Below are 21667 nucleotides of genomic sequence, written 5' to 3' on the forward strand. Positions count from 1 at the left end.
GTGGGACATTCTCCAAGTAAGTGGGATGAGGGACGGGAGTCTAAATAGCTCTACAGGACAATCAGAGAAGGGAAAGGTAGTCACACCCCTAGCCTGTGCTAACCCCCTGACACGAGGGGTTGTTTTCACACTTCGTACAACAGTAATCTTATAGCTCCTGGTTTTACTGTTCATCTCTGCTCTTCCTCATAGCCTGTCCAACTCTCCTCATCACCATACTCTGTTCATCTCTCCTCCTCATCACCATAGACTATTCATCCCTCCTCATCCCCGTGCGTAAAGCGTGAATGGCTGACTCTGGGGGCGTGGTTTGGAGCTGACAGCTGACCCCGCCTCTCCTGCCATCCGTGCGGGCTTTGGAGGCGAGGAGGAGCCGCTATCCAAGAGCACGTCGCTTCGGTGAAAAACCTCCGTGCAAAAGAGAGCACCATGACGACGAACATCCGATACAAGAGCCGCATCCCGGTGAAAACAGGTGAGGGTCGCGGTGCTTTCATTTGACTGACATATGTGTGGAGACAGTGCGATGATTGCTCTCTGTCTGTGTCTCATGGACGTCGCTTCGCATCCCGCACCTGCGCCTCCGCATCTCTCCATCCGAATGAACAGAGGACAGTATAGAGGTAAGCACTTATTTATTTCTCTACACGAGTAGTTTCACAATAGATGTTTGATAATATTTTGTATTGTGTAGAAGGTTTGTATTCACGCGTTACGCATGATACAGCATCTCTCGGGCCGTGATGATGTGGTCAGCTCCATAGTGAGGGGCAGTGGGGGTTGGATTTCATTTTTAGACTCATATGTGGAGCAGGCCAGTGTCAGGAGCACAGCCAAGTGCCAACAGGGGCCCACTCGGCAGAATCCATCCTCATACTGCTCTCCTATCAGCACAATTACTCAGCGCACGTTATTAGTCCAATTACTCCTGGCCTCGTTGTCACGTTACGTCATTACAATGCCATACCCCGGTGCTTTGAGCTGAGCACAGGCTCAGCTGCCACAGAGGTCGCCCCATCACTCCTCCACGCACGTCCCCTCGGGTCGTAACAACGGATAACACTTATTTATCCAAAAAAGCAGGCTAATAACAAAATAAGACTAACACCTTCAGTCTGGTTTAAGGTCAGTTGAGTTTTGTGTTGGTCAAGTCCTCGTTCCTCTCAGCACAATACAACACAACAGACAGGACTATCAAAGGCAACCAGATTTACAAATTCATAACTGGGAAAAGTCAAAATAGCCGTTGTTTCATGATTGAGAATACCAGTCTCCATGAGACAGATGATGCAACTGCATGTAATTCCCTTAAAGTTTAGTGGAAATAGTGACCGAATTAAACAGTGACACAAAAGCTTTCAACTTATTATTATCTCTGTCACCGTTTCATTTTCAAGAACATGAGAGCACATAAGTATTGAAGATTATAACTGATCTTAAATCAATGTTTGGGAAAAGTTATTCCCCTTTACACTTCTCCCTGATGTTCATCTTATCAGTTCTGTAACTGTAAACTGCAAAATTGTGTTGCTGGGCAACTGTTCTTTTTTAATCCTTTTCATTTTCTGATATGAACAAGGCACTATCATCTGACCTCTTCACAATCCTGTTGTGTGTGGGTAGGTATATTCTCACTGTAGTCAGTACAGTATTATCCCTTTTTTATTTCATGCATCACTTTGATGTAGGAAAAATGCTAGTTTGATTTATTAGATTTTTAGATGTTTAAGGTATTTTACCTCAGTTTATTTGACACACATTCATAGACCATCTGCTTTAGACCCCCAGCAGGGCTCTTAGCAGTGCAAATGAATAATTAAAGATGCATGCCCTTTAGGAGTGCTTCTTTTACCTAAATGACACATACTGCTTTGTTTATAAGGAGATAATGCCTTTATAGAGACTTTTTATATCTCACTTTTGGTAAGTTATTGAAGTTCTGATTAGAGCACTTTCTTTACCAGCACTGTAGTTTGTACCTGCAGACATTTGCAATTCACAAATTTACTTTAAAAGCATCTTGTTGTTCTCTTTAGTCACAACAGCTTAAAACAGCAACAGAAGAGGCTAATATGGATAAGTATCATAAGGATAAACCACTGAGCCAAAACTGTAATTTTTATATCCTATTTACAGCTTTACAACAATGTTCTTGACTTTATTCTGTCATTCAAGTAACAGCACAATCAGTCGCACAATGATAATTATGATAATGTCTTGTATAGATTCTAGGGCTGTAGTTGTCTAAATAAATTCTTGGTTATTTAAAGACTTGCCCTGTGCATCGATTAGTGCACTAAAAGGGGATGTGGCATTAGCAAAAAGATCTCAAAACTGATCCAACCATTTACATATAAGAACCAAAGTACACTGGCAAGACAACTGGACTTGTGATTTATAAGAAAGCAGAATAAATTCACACTTTACTCCCAGAACTACAGCAACTCAATCAGTCAGACTGTTGTTGTACATATTTAGTCAACTATTTAAAATGTGCTGGGGTAACACAACATTAACCAATTACAGATTAGATTCCCCTTGGACTCATATGAATTAATTATAATATTTCTGTTGTGTATTTTAAACTACTGGTACTATACAATGTGCATACAGTTGGATACAGTAACTGTGCCCCAAATGCTAGTGTCCTTGTGTGGAGAAGGTTTATTGGAGCCTGAGCAATTACATGCTTCAGATTTGCATGTTAAAGAGCTGTGTGCAGGGGGCCTCTACTTCTCCAGAGAGGGGACAACTTTTGTTTATGAGCTCCTCTGTCGGGGTATCGCTGTTATTACTTCCTGCTGCCTCTCTCAGGTCGTCCAATCAGCAGCAGGCGTCCATTAGAGCTCTTTCAGGGTTAATAGTGTGAAAGAGTCATCCGGGCAGCGGGAAAGGTCAGTGCCCCTCACTGCCACATTACAGCTGTCTGCAGCCTAAAGGCTCCAGCGATATGGACACAGAGAGGCAGTCTGCACCTGTTATTGTACACGCCACATTATATTAAACGTCAGTTTTCAAGCTCCTCATTCTGACTGTCAGCTAAACCTCTGTCAATGAAAGCATGTGGTTTGGATAGTTTACATTTTAGTTTGTGTGTTTGTAATATAACACTGATGTTTGCCAATGAACCTGTTCCATCAATTATATAATTTTTTGCTGAATCAGCCAGCCTTGGTCCTGAATCAAGGCCTTCTAATCCAAGTTTATATTGCAACACACATGTTTAATCTCAGTGAGCTTCTCCCGGTTAAGTAAACAAATAAATATATCAGCATCAGTGATAAAAAGAAGAACATTTTCTAACTATCTGTAATTATCTGGGCAAATCAAATGTCAGTGGTTGTGATTTTCAAGGCTTTACATTTTGTATTTCTGAGGGTCTCCAACTTTTTCCTCCAGTGAATTTTTTCAAAACAAAAATGACAGAAAGCTACGTATTTTAATGGTCACAAGAAATGTTGTATATTTAAGAGCCATGGTAAGCCTTAGATATAAAACATAAACCATTATCTGTTTGTTAGTGGACAAATTTAGATGTCAAAATGATAGATTTACAATGGTAATTAATCAAATTTTATTTATTCAGCACAATACATATAATTCAGAAATCCCTTGGCAAGCTACTTTGAGGGGGCTGGAGATCTAATGAGATGGTGTCTATATGTTAATTGAGAAAAGTGTCAACACTTTTACACTTAAGTTGTGTTCTGCATGGTAGTGGGATTTCCTCCATAGATATAAATTTGTGTTTGATTTGTCAGTTTTACATAGCCCACTAAGTAATAGCCCTATTGATATTTTCCTTGTTACTCTTTATATTTAACAAGATTTCATGATTGTTTGAGCATGTGTGATTGTATCAAGGAGTGTGAGACAGCTGGTCCCAGTGCTATACACAGGGGGTGGGGTGGCTATTGTTGTCCCATTTTAAGACATCTGCTCCTCTCTATTGATCAACACTCATCATAAATTTACTCATAAAACCACATAGAAGTGTCTTTGAGCTCGACCATCTCCATATAAAACATATTTATCCTTTCATTCTATTGATGTGACAGTTGCATATTTTTTTTGTTGAGAGGGCATCTGGGGCTTTTGGTGTGCCTCTAGTTTTTGTCTCCATCGTGTGGTGTGGCGTGAAAGCGCCCTCTAGTGAATTTATTTAGGGTGTGTCAGTTTTAGGGCCAGAAAAGCTAAAAGTCAGCTTCTTTTATTCCTGCAAACAGTGAGCTTGTGTTGGCCACATTGTGTAGGCCTGGACACACCCACGAGCAGTAGCCACACTTACCACACATCTGGAAGCAATTGGCTACGTCTGCTGCTACCTCACTCAAATCTTCATACTGCTGTGGTTCTCAATCTGTGGGGCAGGGTCCTTTAGTTACGCAGTATACTTCTGGAGGTACTGAATAGAGATCAGTTGTTTTGATTTGATGTTTTGATCCTTGGTTCAGTTACAGAAGAATTTCTGGCTGTATGCTCTTGTGGATCTGTTCAAAATTAGTTTTGATTCTGAGTCAAAAACTCAGAATCACTATCTGAACAGTAAGAACATAAACCTAACTGTCATCTAAAACAATAAAAGAAACATTTTAAACTTATGCACTGATCTCATCCGAGAGAAGAAGCACATGGTGATATGAATTGTGTTAGGATTGGTTTTGAAAGACCATTAGGGGTTCATCAGAGCATAGGCCCATTTTATGCATTTATTTATTATTACTGAAATGTATATGCAAATTTTAAAACATTAATATCCCGGTTGTTGTTTAAGATAAGTTAAAGGTACACTAACATTTTGTGAAAAGAGATGGGCCACCTGCTTGTCTTCATGGTGATGTTTCTTTGGACAGATCTACTGTAACTTGACCTGGTGTCATTACTTACATTACCTGATGTCTCTATAGCGATAAATTTAATGCCATTTTGTGGAACATTACCCACAGTGCAATAACATCTCCTTAGAGACAAACAGGAGCCTTAAACTGAAATGTCAGATGATATTCTTACATGATGCAACAAAGTCCCAATGTTTTGTTTTTGAAAGCACAGCAGCCCTTTACACATGGCACGAATTACAGTTAAGTAACATGCTGTGCACATTATTACACTGTCGTATAATTAAAAAAAAAATGCATGACTCTTGTTTACTCAGCACACTTGACAGTTGAACAGGCTTCACTCTTGAGACTATTGAAACTGTCAAACTGTTTTCTTGACTGGCTATTGTACACAGGCCTGTACCTGCAGCTGAGAGATTGTCTTCATATACAGTAGTGTTTGTTCAGAGCCATCTTTGTCAGTCGTGTTTTAACAGGTCTTCCTTTTGTCTTCTAACTTTCCACATAGATTCTGTCCCTTTCTCCTTCAACTCCTCCCTCCCATCTTCATTTCTTCCTGTGTATGTTTTATTTTTAGTGGGCACTGCTGCAGCTGGGGGAGGGAGTCCAGACTGAATGAATGAGTTTCTTTAAGGCCTCTCAACCCTTTCCGTCCCACTAGGGTTTCCTCCCTCAAATTGCCACCCCTGGTTCCCCCATGACTTGAATCCATGTGCTCCCCATGCTGCTGTGAGAATTCCTCTGTACCTGTCTGAACAGAGCAGGAGCGCTGTAGGGCACTGAGGGCAAGGAGGCACGCCAGAAAAAAGAATAACAGGATAAAAAGACGAGTAGGAGGAACTAAGGAGCATAGAAAGTACCCAGACAGGAAAGAGTGGAACCAATATCGTCCGGGATTTTAGGATGGACGCTATTATGCTGCAGGAAAAACTGGTGGAACGGCTTCTGTGCCCCCGAGTCAGGACTGCCAGGCAAAAGGTAACAATCTGGGTTGGGACAAACTTAAAAAAAAAAAAAAAAAAAAAAAAAAAAAAGGAAAATTACGTTGTTTACTGTTATGGCAGTAATTGTGGTCCTGAGAACGGAGAACTGTGAACTGATGATAGGAATTGTATCTGACAAATGGCTCATGTAGGTTACCCGTGTCTTTTAAAATGATGAATAATCCGGAGCGTTACCATGGCAATTGACAACTCAAAATAACAAATAAGAAACAAAATATTATCTTTTGAACGTCCTCAAAATGGCACCATATAACAGGAAGCTGAACCCATAGTACTATATATGACTTGCGTATTTTGTGTGACTTCTTGCTATGTTAGAATAAATGCACACTTCATTTTGTTATTTGCCTTTATTACATATTTTCTTCCACACTCTTCCCTTTCTGTTAAGATGTGCATATGTGCAATTGTGAAGCCCTCGTCTCACTGGTCACATTGTCTGTTGTGTTTTTACAAATCCACTCTCTTGGGGCTGTCGGAAATACCAGTGACAAGTTATGACAGCAGCAAAGCAGGATGCTAACAGTCAGTGTGTTTGGCTTGTGTGAAAGAGCTTTTCAAGAGACTCAGTGGAAATGAATGACCTCAGCTCACATTGAAATGAAATGAAAAACGCGCGATGCCAGCCGAGACCACTCTGGCACACACACACTGGTGCTGTTTGTAGGAATCTATGCTAACGTTTTTGCTCTCTGACTGCGGTGGCAAGTCCTTTTTACACTAGTAGTCAATTATTGTGATTTTATTTTTTTTCATTGCACACGGTCATCTTTTTACATATATTTGTATGTGCATTGTCTGTAATACTATTGTTGTTATCATGATGAATTTCTATATTGATGGGAGATAGCCTACTACAATCATTAAACAAAGGATAAATAAGTCATAGCAAAATATAAAAAAAATACTAATTTCAAGTATCAATAGGAAAAAAGCATATGCTGATTAATATCTGATAATTGATCTATCATATATTATAACTAGTGGCCACATGGTAATTAAAAAAATAATATAATATAAAAATTTGCATAGTAGGTTCTAGTATCTAAACAGTGTTTTTTTCTGTATTATCAAAATTGATATTGAGTATCAAGACTTTTCCTTAGTATTGACATATAGAATGTGATAACAACAGTAGGTCTATGTAAGTGGCTATTGAGGTTAAAACTGTAACTAAAATAGACAGAAATCTACCTGCATTCTTCTAGTTGGCTACTGCTCATGTTAACATCAAGTCTTGGCTATAGCTTCAGTGGAAATTCTTAGATGGTGGTTATTCTCAGTGCGTGCATGTGTTTTCCATGCCCTGTACAAGGTTGGGCCCTCTGGTGTGGTTACTCAAAGGCTGCAGTGCCATTAAAAGTCCACTAATTTTAACAGATATCCTGTAACTTCTATTTTTGTTGGATTTGACAAGCTTAAGTGGGGAGTCTGAATTGGGCATTTGAGTTTTATTGTTGGCAATATTTTGTCTAGGGTTCTGTTTTACAAGGCCATGCTTTAACAAAACAATCATTTTATTAGTATGTGTTGTCTCCTGTGTCTCTTAGGAGAAACAATATGTGGGTTTTGCCACTTTGCCCAACCAAGTGCACAGAAAATCAGTGAAGAAGGGCTTTGACTTCACTCTTATGGTGGCAGGTCTGTTATAAACCTTTATTGTAATTTTTAAAAATGCACTATGCATATTTCAGGTGGAAGAGCTGCTACCTGCTTTTCTTCATGGAGATGTTATTCCTTTACCTTGAATGTTCCACAGTATGGCATTAAACATATCTACCTAAATGGAGACAAGCAGGTGACACCATCAGGCAAGATGTAGGTCAAGCCTATAGAAAGAAGTTTTTTTTGTTTAGTTTTTTTTTCTCTGAGAACATGTGTAACTAAACACACACCATAGGTTTATGCCATACTGTTGAACACTTCAGGCAAAGCAATAACATTTTAGTGGAGACAGGTGGCGGACTCCCTCCAGAAAAGTTACACAGTGCACCTTTAAGCTATTTATGTATTCTTTTGTATACTATATTTATGTACTGCTATATAAATGTTGTACTTACAAAATTTGTGTTTTAGGGGAGTCTGGAATGGGAAAATCCACTCTGGTTAACAGTCTGTTCCTCACGGACCTCTACAAAGACAGGAAGTTACTAAACGCAGAAGGTGAGTTCTAAAATGCAACACTGACCTCAGCAGCTTGTCACTTGATAAGTATTAGAGCCTCAACTCATCAAATAAATAAGAGTATAGACCAGGACTAAATCTAGACTAAACCTCAACTAAAAAGAAGACTTCTCATCATAACCCCAGTCACAGCTAATCATCATAACCTGATTAATCAACCCCTTAAGAACCCCCTAAGAACCCCTTTTTAAACAGTAACGCTGCCCCTTGGCATTTCAGAGCGCATCAATCAGACAGTGGAAATCATCAAACACACAGTGGACATTGAAGAGAAGGGGGTGAAGCTGAAGCTCACAATTGTAGACACACCGGGCTTTGGAGATGCAGTCAACAACAACGAGTGGTGAGACAATGACAGTCACTGCTGTTCACTCAGAGCTGCTCAATGTGGAAAACATCACAGTTACATTTGGGTCATAACTGAAATCATCACCTGCTTGGCTGAATAGAGATGTTATTATTGTACTTCTATCTTCTATCTATCTTATATTCATTCAGTTACCGTTTATTTTTTCATTGCTCTATAAATACACTGAAAAACAAGGCAAGAAAAGTATTGCCTTGAGTGCCTCCACATATCAGGACATTGGTGTCAGGATCTGGCCTTTGTGGCGTCACCTGTTAGTCTCCATGGAGATAGATAAGTTACATGCGTACTGTGGAACATTCCAAGAAGATATGCAGCTGGCAGACCCACCAGAAATCGTACTTGAATAATGCAATGGACTTATTTTGTTAGTTTTGTGATTCATGTTTTAAAAGCCATGATTGCTGATTAGACCAGTGCTCAAGGGGTATAACAGGATCCCATAACATTCAAAACTGGATTTGTCATTAAACAATCTCTTATCAGATGTAATCACGATTAAAATGTGATGTATGCAGCTGGAAGCCCATCACAGACTACATCGACCAGCAGTTTGAGCAGTACTTCAGAGACGAGAGTGGACTAAACAGGAAAAACATCCAGGACAACAGAGTGCACTGCTGCCTCTACTTTATCCCACCGTTTGGCCATGGGTAATACAAACGCTGTATTCTTATTATGATTTCGATTCGATGTTAAGGAAAATATTGTATTGATCATAAATGTGTGTTGTTCTTAGGCTGCGACCTGTAGATGTGGAGTTTATGAAGGCTCTGCATGAAAAAGTGAACATAATTCCCCTTATTGCCAAAGCCGACTGCCTCACACCAAACGAAATCAAGAAGCTCAAAGACAGAGTGAGTGTCAGGACAAACCCATATAGTAACCTTATAAACTTTATTTGCAAAGTTTACATTAATGTTCTTGCATTTTCAGATACGAGAGGAAATCGACAAATTTGGGATTAAGGTGTACCAGTTCCCAGAGTGTGACTCAGATGAGGACGAAGAATTTAAACAGCTTGACAAAGAACTCAAAGTAAGCTAACATTTCTGGTATTTCACACACATACACTTATGATTGTGCAATTATAATGCAGTATATATAAGCGTTAAACAACAAGGATCCATTCAACCTTCTGGCTGCCATGGATGTTCAAGGTATTAGTTATTTCTGTTTTAAATGTTTTATTTGAAGCTAGTCCCTCCTAATAATAGTTCATTTGTTTATCTGCTATGGTGATGCTCACAGTGTAGTGATATAGAACAGTGATTCATTTTGCCGGACTACCTGTGCGGTAATACAAAAATAATGCACAGAGGTTAGCATTAGAATTCATACTGACCATAGTATATAATGAGTAATAATGGGGTTAAAGTGAATTGGTCCAATCGAATCCAACTTTATTTATAGAGCACTTTAAAAACAACACAAAAACATGTTAATGGCTTTAACCATGATTTGTAATATCTCTAATTACGATGTATCTAGTCATCCTATGATACTCAAGAATATTGTTCAAACTGTACACAGGATCAGAATCTCTATTTAATTTATTAAATGAATCTATTTTATCTATTTAATTTCTCTCTTTAAAATTTGAGCATAGCATCTGTGTATATGTAATGCAACATTTAGATTCTTTTGTGAAATGACCTATAGCAATATTGTTTACATTATGATAAGTCATGTTTACTTATTAGTTTCTTGGTTAAATAATGAAATAATGAATAATTAACACCAAAGTGGCTGTAGGCACCTGCAGAGTTTGGTTACACCAGAAAATAGAAATATTCTTGTGCAACATTCTTTGACAAAAGTACCCCGACATCTGTCAGTTTAGTCAGAAATCCTGTTTTTAGATGTGATAAATATATATTGCTCTTAGTAAAGTTTGCATTTCTAACAGGAGTGCACCCCGTTTGCTGTGATTGGCAGTAACACAGTGGTAGAGGCCCGTGGACAGAGAGTGCGAGGACGCCTATATCCCTGGGGTATTGTTGAAGGTAAAAGCTTAAAACACATTTCTGCTGCCACAGATGAACACACAAGTAACAGCATGAATTTAATTATCTTTTTATTATGTGCTCAGTGGAAAACCAGTCACACTGTGATTTTGTCAAACTGAGGAACATGCTGATTCGTTCCCACATGCACGACTTGAAAGACGTGACCTGTGATGTGCACTATGAGAACTACAGAGCCCAGTGCATACAGGAGATGACCAGGTGGGGGCGCTAACACCACAGCTTTATGTTCAGAGCTGCAACATTATGAATAACTGTCCTGTTTTCTCTAACAGTAAACTGGCCCAGGACAACCGCATGGAGAGTCCTATCCCCATCCTGCCCCTGTCCACTCCTGATGTGGAAACTGAAAAACTCATCAAAATGAAAGATGAGGAGGTAATTCTGATAATGCTGATCATGAGTGACAGAATGTGTTTTGCAGCTTAGTTTTATCAACTATACTTTAGTTTAAAGATTAGATTATTGGTTCTCAACTGGGGGTTTTGATAGTAAGCCTTATTATCATGCCTGAATCAACAGAACTCTGAGGAAATACTGGCAGATTAAAATTCATACTTTTATTTAGGACATGGCTTGGCTCAAAGCTGCACCAGTTGTGAACAGATTTAGATACTGATTATTATATCCTGATCAGACATTGATCATTCTTACTCATGTATGAAATAAAATGTATTTTTACATGTTTACATGTTGATAGTGCTGATGGTTAATTTTACACATCTCTTAATCTTACATCATCTTCTGCAGTTGAAGCGGATGCAGGAGATGCTGAACAAGATGCAGCAGCAGATGCATGACAAAGAGCAGTGATGTCAAGTGAAGTAGAGCTGCAGCGCCCCTTGCTGTCTGTGCTCAGAACAACAGAGACTGTCAGAAAAAACCCACATGGGTCTCATGTGTTAGTGGCAACTCTGGCTGTTTGGTGCTTCTGTATAGTCTGCCTGGGCAGTGGCTAAGAGTTTTTCATGTCTCTGAAACTATGAGCCCCTATGGTTAAAAGTCTTAAAATAAATATACTTTGTTTAACAAATGCATAATTTAATTACTAGGCATTATATGTTATTTATTAATTCAGTGCTAAACCTTTTGGATATTCTATCAGGGTATGAATTGTGTTTGCAAAATGTTTTGTAATACATTAACTTGTGATGTTGACATTTTAAAATATATTTTTATGTTATATTATATTATCCTAAGTAATGCTGTGTATCCGTCCATGCACCCCATGTGCCCTTAAATCGACCACAGTGACTTTGTCAGAACCCAAACTATCTCTTTGTCTCTTTTTGCTTTGTTCATCATGGACACATTTGGACAGTCAGTATTTTAATACTGAGACACACTTGATGCTGGTGTCAAACTGTGAATGGGGCGCCTCAGACATAATGACAGAGTGAAGCAGTGTGCATGTCGGAGCATGCTGCTCTTCTTTGTGCGCTCTGTAGATTTTGGGCCTATTTTTACTTCAGCCCTGTGCTTGTAATAAATGCATTATGCCCTGTTGCCATGGTAAAATACTGAGAGTACTGTCTTGGCTGTGGTGTCTCCTCTGCTGAAGTGGCTTTTTGTGAGTGAGATTTTGTATTGATATTGTTTGTTTGAGTGAATCTGAACTTGAGTGATATGAGATCCTGCAGGTTTGCTTTGAGCTCAACCATAGGCTCAAAAATGTCACAAATAAATACTACATGAACATCCTATTGTTTCTTTATTCATTTGACTCATTGTTACAGGACTGAAAACTCTTAATTTGCTGAGTCATTATCTTTAGGAGACATCCTTCCTATATGTTGGAGATTACCCCCGCCCTCGCCAATCAACTACCAGAAATCTTGAAAAAAACACATTATTTTTTGGGAAAAGGAAAGAAATGAGTCTTTGTTTTATCAGAGGAAAATAATAGGAACATTAAGATAGTATGTAATAGTTATTGCTTGGCTGGGTTCATACGCATTCACTAGTACAGGACATACTCTTTATCAGCCAATGCCAGCTGCTCATCACTTCGTCTCTTGGAAAGAAATTGTAGAACAGCCATTGGCCTCCGCAGCATACAAGGTAAGTAGATGTGGGCCTATAGACGCACACACAGCTTGAACTTATTTAAGTAGCATTTCCTATTTATTTTAAAGCATACATCCATTAGCTGCTAAACTAGTTTTTATAATAACTGTAAATGTGTTGACCTTTTTAATGAGACTAATAGGCATGCCAGTTACCAGACCCAGTTTTTCTCATATTTCTACCTTTCTCATTGGAAACTGTGATAAAAGATGACAATGTGAGATGATTTCAATGTTTGTTGTTTAGTAGAGAATTACAATATGTTTTTCTTTGAATGGCAACTATATCAATAACTCTCTTTTACTCATATATTAGAAATATATAATTATATAACTTTTTAGCTATTTTCCTATTTTTCTATTACATTAAACTTATCTGTCTCCATGGAAAGTCATTGAATAAATCTAAGATAGATAATTTTACTACAAAATACTGCAGAACATTGAAGGCAGAAAAAGAAGATCTCAGTGAGACAAGTATTGGTGGATCGGTTACCACAGTACACAGTGGGGTACACAGTGGGGTACACAGTGGGGTACACAGTACAACCCAGGATGAAAGAGAAAAATATTTTTTGTTATGAACCAAATCCTTTTTTAAATTTAATGTTTAATATTGTTTTATGTTAATGTAACATTTTAATGTTCAAGTGCATGCTTAATTTGAGTTTAAAAAAAAAGTGTGTGTCCAAGTAAGGGGTACACAAATGGCCATCAACAGTCTCAAAGGGTGGACAACTATAAGAGGTTTTTACCAGAAAAGTGACATAGAGCACCTTTAAGCAACTTATCTGCAGAAAGCTTTAGCAGTCCTCTTCAGGACCCTAGACAGGGACATGTATAGTATAAGTCATAAAAAAACAGATCAAAACAACTCTCACATCCACCTCTCTGTCTTCTGTAGCTCCCTGTCAAGATGAAGAGTCAGGTGTTGGTGCTGCTCCTCTTCCTCTCATGTGAAGGTCAAAGTTCATGTCCTAGGGTCTGCTCGTGTCATGGCGGGAGAGTAGACTGCAGTGGGCGCTCTCTCACCACCTCCTCTCTCCCGGGTACTTTCCCGGCTGAAACCACTGAATTGCATCTCAATGACAACCGGCTAACCACTCTGCCAAATGGCCTGCTGGACTCACTGCTCCACTTACGCTCAGTCTCTCTTCATGGAAACCCCTGGGCGTGTGACTGTGGAATCCTGTACCTGCGAGCATGGCTGTTACGTCACCCCATCAGACACACATCCCACTCACAGGTCAACTGCAGTTCCCCTCTTAACCTGAGAGGGCGTCTAGTGGCATATTTAAGTGAGGAGGAACTTTTAGACACCTGTCATTACTGGTACTGTGACCTGGCTTTGGTATCGCAGTTGTGCCTGCTGGGCTTTGTGCTGCTGCAGGGGGCACTGTTGTTCGCGGTCATTGTGTTCCTCAGAAGGTTTCAGCACATGTCCAAGGAGGCCAGAAGGACCACAGAGGAGAGCTTCACTGCAGGAGAGAGTTCCCAGGACAATGACTACCCTCTCCTGAGGGACACAAGCATCTGATGCATTAGTTCACTACTATTCTCATAACAGGTTCATTGTGATTACACCTGGCATGAAATTCAAACAGACCCTGAAAAATATATTTGTTTATTTGATTTTTTTCATTGTGCACTGTAAAACAAAATAATTTTGAAATGTTGATACTTCACTTTCTCTCATTTTAAATGTAACAAAGTGAAATACTGTAACACCATATAAAGTTTAATAATGTAATGTTGTTTGTTGACACGTACACCTCACCTTTAAGATTTTCCCATATGCATCTGTCACAAATATCAAATATAACAGATGTATACAAAAATATGTTATTTTTTTTCTTCTTTCATTTTCAAATAGACCTATTTAAATGAGAACTCTGGTAAAAGTTGTTATGTTATGTAATGTAATCTAATGTTATGCATGTAATGCTTTCTTGTTTCACATCATGCAATGACATGTTGCAGAAGTACACCTTCAAATGAATAACATGCGGCCTACACACTGTGTTTACTAATATTTTACTTGCCATTTTTGTTGCTTAATTAAAGGCTATCAAGTGCAATTCAAATTGGTGATTGTTGTAGGAAGCAAATAATAAAAGTTAGTTACAGTAAAAATGTGGTCACACTTTAATTTACAGTACTTGTTAATAATAACAGCAACGGTCAAAACAACAATAACTTGTTATTGTATGATAGTAAGAGACCAATAAAGAAATCTTACGTAAAACAGTAGATTGATTCACCTGTCAACAACTTCTAACAAAAATAAGGGACGTTTTTTTCTTGCTTCCATCCAGAGAAACTTGATACCATCATCATCAGGGTCATTATTCTTTCTTCTGATTTATAATCTGTCTAAACCCCTGGCTGATCATAAAGAGGCCCAAGCACGTTACATTGACAAATTAACAAAGCAATAAAAAAAAATCTCGATCATAAGGAAAAAGGCTGGTAGTGACTAGGAACCATTGCACGCAAACGTTGCTTTAGTGTCGGATGTTATTCTCAGACGGACCGATGTGTTTACTGCACACGGCTACACGTGAGAGTTAACTTTTGGGATAAATTGGAAGATATTTTTGTGTTAACGCTGACATTTAAAGATCTGGACTTTTTAGTTCTGTTTCCAAATTCAAGAACGCGTGTAATTGGTAAACCGATTTAGACCGAGTGCCGTATTGCCTACGTTCTTCTTTTGGGTGGTTGCAGCTATTTGTTTACAATGGGGAAACTGAGAAGAAAACACAACTGGAAAGGTAGACAGCAGAATGAAACTAAGCAAACGGCAGATGATAAGAAGACTGATATCGTGGTTGAATTGCAAGGTGATCTTCCATTTACATATTTCATCATTAGAGATAGTTTGTGTTTGGTAATTGTTTATTCTTACTAATTTCTCTTCATTTAGACGGACCTAGGCTTAAAGGGGTCGATGAAAGCAACGTTTTGGTCCTTCCATCCAATAAAGACAAGAAGAAAAAAGGAATTTTGACACCGGTCTCTTCAAAAAAGCCCTTAACTAAAAAACAGAGGAAAGAACTACAAAAAGTGCTTGAGCGCAAAGAAAAGAAAGCTCAGGTAATTTCATTGTTCTTAATGTGTAAAATCGACATGCCTAAACCTGTATTATAATTTGTTTATAATACTTAAATGTTAAAGAGAGCAGATATTTTGTCTAAACTGGCTGAAGTGCAACTCCCGGAGTCTGAAATCAAGCTGCTATACACCACCTCCAAACTTGGTACAGGGGAGAAGCTGTACACCTCTAAAGAGTCAGTATTTTTACAATTTGTGCTGGTAAAAATGCCAAAATCTATATATTTGATTAACAGGAATTTTGTTTTTTTGTTTTTCAAAGAATATCTGAAGAATCAAAAGATGGAGAATATACTGTTAAGATTAGCAGTCTTAGTGGGGCCAACAGGAAACGTAAATGGCAAGACAAGGAAGAAGAAGAAGATGAAGAAGAAGAGGACAAGAAAGAAAAATCAGAAAGTTCAGATGAAGACACATCTGATGATGAAGACAATAATGAAGCTGTGAATACAGAGATGGTTGAGCCAAAAGAAACCACTTCTACAGCATTGGACACAGAGATCAACCTAACAGCTCAAAAAGAGGACACAGCTAAACCAGAGCTGTCCAATGAGCAGAAAACATCTGACCAAAATTCTACTGTCACTAAGAGAGCATCTGAGCCTGCCATTTTCATCCCTGTTGAAAGAACTCCAGAGATACAGGTGCATATGCTGCGAGTACGATACAATCGGATGAGAACTTATACTAATGCAATTTTCTTTTCTTTCATAGGAGGCCCGTTTGAAGCTGCCCGTGATGGCAGAGGAGCAGGTCATCATGGAGGCCATAAAGGAGAACCCATGTGTCGTCATCTGTGGAGAAACTGGAAGTGGAAAGACGACTCAAGTGCCTCAGTTTTTGTATGAAGCAGGATATGCCAGGTGACTTGTCTGTAGTATTGCAGCGCATTCGGCTAAATATGCTAACCAGAATTTCTACCTGAAATTATTGATATGTTCTCCCTCTGTTTTTTATAGCAAAGGGTCAATTATTGGTATTACTGAGCCAAGAAGAGTTGCAGCTGTTAGCATGTCCCATCGTGTGGCCAAAGAAATGAATTTGTCCACAAGGTAAAATTTACATTTTAACACTATGAGCCAAAACAGCTCTACAACAGCCTGTGCTTTTCTTTAGGGTGGTGTCTTACCAGATTCGATATGAAGGAAATGTGACCAGTGACACTAAAATCAAGTTCATGACAGATGGAGTTTTGCTCAAAGAAATTCAAAAGGTACACAAGGAATAATTAATAATAAATCAAATGGCATTGTTTTAGTTTTAAGATATTAAGGCATTGCAAAGGAGAAATTAAATTTTATCAACTGTACAAATGTTTTTTTGATTGAATACATTTCGCAGCTCATCAAAGCTGCTTCTTCAGTCCTGGTCAGATTGCTGGTGGATACTGCCTTATATGCAGACTCTGATGAGAACCTAAAAAGCGGATTAGATGAGCTGTAAACATATTTGATCAAATAGGCTTTTGTCCAGTTAACAGAAGTGATATTCTCCATTGCTATGAGTCCCATATTAAGACATCCATTATCAGATAATCAATTGCTCACATTTAGAATTAAAGGCTTCTAGAGACTTTCAGCAAGTTGTCATGTGTTGTAGGATTTCCTGCTCCAGAAATACAGTGTTATAATAATTGATGAGGCACATGAAAGGAGTGTGTACACAGACATTCTCATCGGCTTGCTGTCTCGCATTGTCCCACTTAGAAATAAGGTGAGTATTAAATGAGCATTTGTACTCACCTCTTTATGTTCAATATAACACTTACATGTCCCATAGAAAAACATGCCAATGAAGCTGCTGGTCATGTCGGCTACTCTTCGCGTGGAAGATTTCACAGATAATCAGAAGTTGTTTCGCACTCCTCCTCCAGTGATTAAAGTGGACTCTCGACAGTTTCCGGTCACCATTCATTTCAACAAACGCACCCCTTTAGAGGACTACACCAGTGAGGCCTTTCACAAGATTTGCAAGATTCACCGCATGCTGCCTCCAGGTAAAAGCACGTTACTTAAAAATAGTGTTTTTATTAACTTTTTACTCAGTCAATGTTTAAATGCATCTGTTTTCCTTTCTCGCCTGTAGATTCATATCTTCATGCTGTCATAATGTGTTTAACACAAATTTAATAAATATATGAATTTATAATGTATTTTTAGTAATCCACACGTTATTTTCTACTAGGTGGCATTTTGGTATTTTTGACTGGTCAGGCCGAAGTACATAGTTTATGTAGAAGACTGAGAAGAGCCTTCCCATTCAGAAAAAGCATCTCAGCTATTGGTAAAGCTTAAAACACAAAACAATTTTCAAATACTTAATTTTTTCTCAAGTGAATCAAAGCCAGATTTAATTAGAATTTCTCCTCTGTATTTATATTTTGTTGTAATTGTGTTCAGGTGAGGATGAAGACCCTGACAGTTCAGAAGCAACGAAAAAGTTTAAAAAGTCCAAACAAAAGAAAACAACTGTATGTTTTGATTTTTGAAAATTTACATTTGACTACTATATCTTTTTTTTTTTTTACATTTTTGTTAATAGTGATCCTTTGCTCTTTTCAGTCATTGCCGCGCATTGACCTGGATAACTACTCTGCCCTACCCCTCGATGAAGGAGATGAAGACAGGGAGGCTGGGATTGGAGACGAGGATGATGATGATGGTTCTGACTTAGATCTTGGAGATGACCCAACCACTGCTGGTAAACAACAGGAAAAAATTATAGCTATCACACAAAGATAGCATTTGACATACAGTATTTTATTGTTACATCAAATTATTACAAAAATTTTTAATTTTTCTTTACAGGTGAGAAAGCTGATCCATCTATTCCACTCTATGTCCTCCCATTGTACTCTTTATTGGCTCCAGAACAGCAAGCAAAGGTCAGAGTGTGTTCCACACTTACTGCCAGTTATGGAAATAGGTATTTTTGAATCTTGAATTCTTGTTCTTGTCATAGGTGTTCAGAGCTCCTCCGCCTGACACCCGTGTGTGTGTAGTAGCCACCAATGTGGCTGAGACGTCACTGACCATCCCTGGCATTAAATATGTGGTAGACTGTGGACGTGTTAAAAAGAGGTTTTATGACCGTGTGACTGGAGTCTCATCCTTCAAAGTCACCTGGACATCTCAAGCATCTGCCAATCAGAGGGCTGGTAGAGCTGGGCGAACAGAGCCAGGGCATTGCTACAGGTGGGACATACTATTTACATGAAAGATAAAATGTCTGAAAGAACTAAATGCTTAATTATTGTTCTCCACTTCAGATTATACTCGTCTGCTGTGTTTGGGGATTTTAGCCTCTTCTCAGAAGCAGAGATTACTCGCAGACCTGTAGAAGACCTGGTTTTGCAAATGAAGGATCTGAACATAGATAAAGTAACTATTAGACATACAGCCATTGTACTATATGCATTTGTTCAGGTTTAATTTTATTTCCATGTTTGCAGGTGATAAATTTCCCTTTCCCTACACCACCCTCCACTGAAGCTTTAATTGCAGCTGAACAATTATTGATATCCCTGGGCGCATTACAAGAGCCTCCACGCAGTGGAAGGTAACTGCTGTGTTTCTAATGGTTTAATTAGAGTATGGAAGAAGTGTTTTTTGGTTAATACACATATACGGATAGGTGTACACATTGACTGTTATTAAATAATGTGTTTCTTACTCTTTGGGTGTTTTTACTGAAGTGTTAAGGAGATGGAGCGGGCACGTCTGAGTTGCCCCATTACTCCACTGGGCAGAGCAATGGCTTCTTTTCCAGTGGCTCCACGTTATGCTAAAATGTTAGCTCTTGGTAAACAGCAGGATTGTCTTCCATACGTCATTTCTGTAGTTGCGGCCATGACAGTCAGAGAAATATTTGAGGATCTTGACAGGTAACTATTAAATGTTTTATGTGCTGTGAAAATGATTGACAAGTCAGTAAAAAGTGATTGCTGTTTCAGACCTGCCAGTAGTGAAACTGAAAGCCAAAAACTAACACAGCGCCGAGCTCGACTCACTCAAATGAGAAGACTTTGGGCTGGACAAGGAGGCGCTCTTCTGCTGGGAGATCTCATGGTCATGTTGGGTGAGTTTAACCTGCCAGGGAAATTGTTTGGGCACCCCTCTTGTAATGCATTACTATGTAATATTTCTTATGGAGGGTCTGCTGCTGTTAAGATGTGGAGAGGCAAATGCATATGCTCCCTTTTTTTGAGCTATAAAACACCTATTACTGAATAAATTCGAGATAGGCAACTTTAATGCCATATTCTGGAACTTTCTATGAAAAGCAAAAAGAGTCAATAAGCAATAGCGAGATTATTCTCTTGTGTCTTCTACATTTAGACTTGTGTTACTATTAAAAAAAAATGTTTGTATCACAGGAGCTGTGGGTGCATGTGAGTTTGCTGGTAGCACTCCTAAATTTTGTGAAGAAAATGGCTTGAGGTACAAAGCTATGGTGGAGATACGACGACTCAGAGGACAACTCACTAATGCAGGTACCCAAAATACAAACTAGGACATAACCATTACTCTCTGTTTATTTGGTCATTTGGATGTACATTACCTCTTTCCATAGTTAATGCAGTGTGTCCAGAAGTAGGGGTATTTGTAGATCCAAAGATGGCTCCACCCACAGAACACCAGGTGGTCTGTTTGCGGCAGATTGTTCTAGCGGGACTTGGAGACCATCTTGCAAGACGTGTGCAAGCAGAAGACATCCTCGACCCAAAGTGGAAAAATGGATACAAGGTACATTAAGTTAAGAGATTTGTTTACCATATTGCATTAAATGTCTCTCTAATGTGTTTTCTGTTGATAGACCCCACTATTGGATGATCCAGTATTCATTCACCCCACATCTGCACTGTTTAAAACACTGCCAGACTTTGTTGTTTACCAAGAGATCATGGAGACAAGCAAAATGTACATGAAAGGTCAGTCAAATTAAAACAAAAACTATTACATACAGTATAACTAATGTTCTCATTTTAAATACTATATAAATATTTTCGTTTTAGGTGTGTCAGCAGTAGAAGCACAGTGGGTCCCCCAGTTTCTGATGCAGTACTGCCATTTTGATTCTCCATTGGACTCTCCAGCTCCATGGTTTTGTCCATCTACAGGGACAGTCCGATGTCAACGATCAAGCACCTTCTGTATGCTCCACAGCTGTACTGTATTTAGTTTTAAACCAAATCTCAAATTATTTTCTTTCTTTTGCAGTCAGGGTAGGTTGGCAGCTTCCAGCTGTAGAGATGGAATATCCCGAAGGTTTAGAGAAATACAAACTGTTTGCAAAGTTTCTTCTTGAAGGACAGGTACAATAATCATTTCATAAATTTAAATATTCATTATATTTAATATACTGGATGTATAATATTGAATTATTTTTTGTTTATTTGTTTGTTTGTTTGTTTGTTAGGTGTGTCCTAAACTTAAGATGCATTGTGTCCATTTACTATCGAACCCATCCATAATGTTAAAATCTTGGGCAAAGTAAGACGGACTCACATTTATTTTGTGTGTGTATATATATATAGGGGTTTTATGTCTGAGGCTCTAATCATCTTCATTATTAACCCTTTAGGCTGCAGCCCAGGACAGAGACCTTACTGAATGCTCTGGTGTCAGTGAGGGTTGACTGCAGGGACCAACTTATGACTTTATGGAAGTCTGATGAAAAATGTAAGGATTTTGTAAAATAAAGTCCATAATGATCTAATGTATAATATTTTGCTACTAATATGTTTCTTTTTCCATAGACTTGTTAAGTGCATACTGCCAGTGGTTGCCAGAATCCATGCACCAAGACATTGCGAAATATTGGCCTCCTATTTAAGTAAAAACTGCTGCAAGATGAACACATTTTTGTATATAACAGTTTTATTTTTAAATCAAATTCTTGTATGTCATATGTTAGTTTTTCTCCTGAGGAAAAAAAAAACCTCTTTAAATGTTTATATTGTGTGTGTTGCTAAATCTAATATGGTCTTTATAAGACTAATTATTGGTTTACCCTGTATTTTATTTGTGGGTAAATTAAAAGTCTGGGCTGTATTTGAATGTAT

The 21667-nt window shown here is 38.5% G+C and overlaps 3 protein-coding genes across 5 annotated transcripts; all 3 read left to right on the forward strand.

Annotated features, from left to right (window-relative positions):
- The first annotated feature begins 333 nt into the window (after nt 1-333).
- septin5a (septin 5a) lies at nt 334-12123 on the forward strand. Of its 3 annotated transcripts, XM_055162139.1 has the most exons (12): nt 334-475; nt 610-623; nt 7396-7486; nt 7922-8008; nt 8249-8372; nt 8915-9049; nt 9136-9253; nt 9333-9434; nt 10306-10402; nt 10489-10624; nt 10699-10801; nt 11174-12123. In XM_055162139.1, the coding sequence occupies exons 1-12, from the start codon at nt 430-432 to the stop codon at nt 11234-11236; spliced, it is 1116 nt and encodes a 371-aa protein (XP_055018114.1). In that variant the 5' UTR covers nt 334-429; the 3' UTR covers nt 11237-12123. The 3 variants fall into 3 exon arrangements, with proteins under 3 accessions (XP_055018114.1, XP_020776812.2, XP_055018115.1); XM_020921153.2 differs by lacking the exons at nt 334-475; nt 610-623 and adding an exon at nt 4506-5819; XM_055162140.1 differs by lacking the exons at nt 334-475; nt 610-623 and adding an exon at nt 4511-6499.
- A 149-nt stretch (nt 12124-12272) lies between these two features.
- Nucleotides 12273-14622, forward strand: gp1bb (glycoprotein Ib platelet subunit beta). The gene is made up of 2 exons (XM_020921163.2): nt 12273-12484; nt 13394-14622. Exons 1-2 carry the CDS (start codon nt 12413-12415, stop codon nt 14024-14026), a joined length of 705 nt encoding a protein of 234 aa, XP_020776822.2. The 5' UTR covers nt 12273-12412; the 3' UTR covers nt 14027-14622.
- Nucleotides 14623-15017: 395 nt separating this feature from the next.
- On the forward strand, nt 15018-21666 carry dhx37 (DEAH (Asp-Glu-Ala-His) box polypeptide 37). Its single transcript, XM_055162142.1, has 26 exons — nt 15018-15332; nt 15416-15585; nt 15667-15779; nt 15866-16247; nt 16318-16466; nt 16563-16655; nt 16720-16816; nt 17203-17316; nt 17383-17599; nt 17788-17886; nt 18003-18073; nt 18165-18303; nt 18411-18487; nt 18565-18797; nt 18872-18983; nt 19055-19161; nt 19298-19486; nt 19556-19680; nt 19979-20095; nt 20176-20348; nt 20419-20533; nt 20618-20755; nt 20823-20917; nt 21022-21095; nt 21187-21284; nt 21362-21666. Exons 1-26 carry the CDS (start codon nt 15230-15232, stop codon nt 21436-21438), a joined length of 3477 nt encoding a protein of 1158 aa, XP_055018117.1. The 5' UTR covers nt 15018-15229; the 3' UTR covers nt 21439-21666.
- The last annotated feature ends 1 nt before the right edge of the window (nt 21667 follows it).

Source organism: Boleophthalmus pectinirostris, unplaced genomic scaffold (assembly GCF_026225935.1).
Source record: "Boleophthalmus pectinirostris isolate CB_2022bp ecotype Guang Dong unplaced genomic scaffold, ASM2622593v1 HiC_scaffold_4, whole genome shotgun sequence".
In the NCBI taxonomy this organism is placed as follows: Eukaryota; Metazoa; Chordata; class Actinopteri; order Gobiiformes; family Gobiidae; genus Boleophthalmus; species Boleophthalmus pectinirostris.

What these genes read in the sequence shown, in the direction of transcription:
- gp1bb (XM_020921163.2), top strand. Translation starts at nt 12,413, where the DNA reads ATGCCAGCTGCTCATCACTTCGTCTCTTGGAAAGAAATTGTAGAACAG. An exon ending in TGGCCTCCGCAGCATACAAG is followed by an intron (nt 12,485 to 13,393) that starts GTAAGTAGATGT and finishes TGTCTTCTGTAG; the next exon opens with CTCCCTGTCAAGATGAAGAG.
- dhx37 (XM_055162142.1), top strand. Translation starts at nt 15,230, where the DNA reads ATGGGGAAACTGAGAAGAAAACACAACTGGAAAGGTAGACAGCAGAAT. An exon ending in AGATGACCCAACCACTGCTG is followed by an intron (nt 18,304 to 18,410) that starts GTAAACAACAGG and finishes TTTTCTTTACAG; the next exon opens with GTGAGAAAGCTGATCCATCT. An exon ending in GAGCCAGGGCATTGCTACAG is followed by an intron (nt 18,798 to 18,871) that starts GTGGGACATACT and finishes TCTCCACTTCAG; the next exon opens with ATTATACTCGTCTGCTGTGT.
- septin5a (XM_020921153.2), top strand. Translation starts at nt 5,745, where the DNA reads ATGGACGCTATTATGCTGCAGGAAAAACTGGTGGAACGGCTTCTGTGC. An exon ending in GCAGTCAACAACAACGAGTG is followed by an intron (nt 8,373 to 8,914) that starts GTGAGACAATGA and finishes TGATGTATGCAG; the next exon opens with CTGGAAGCCCATCACAGACT. An exon ending in TGCATACAGGAGATGACCAG is followed by an intron (nt 10,625 to 10,698) that starts GTGGGGGCGCTA and finishes TTTCTCTAACAG; the next exon opens with TAAACTGGCCCAGGACAACC.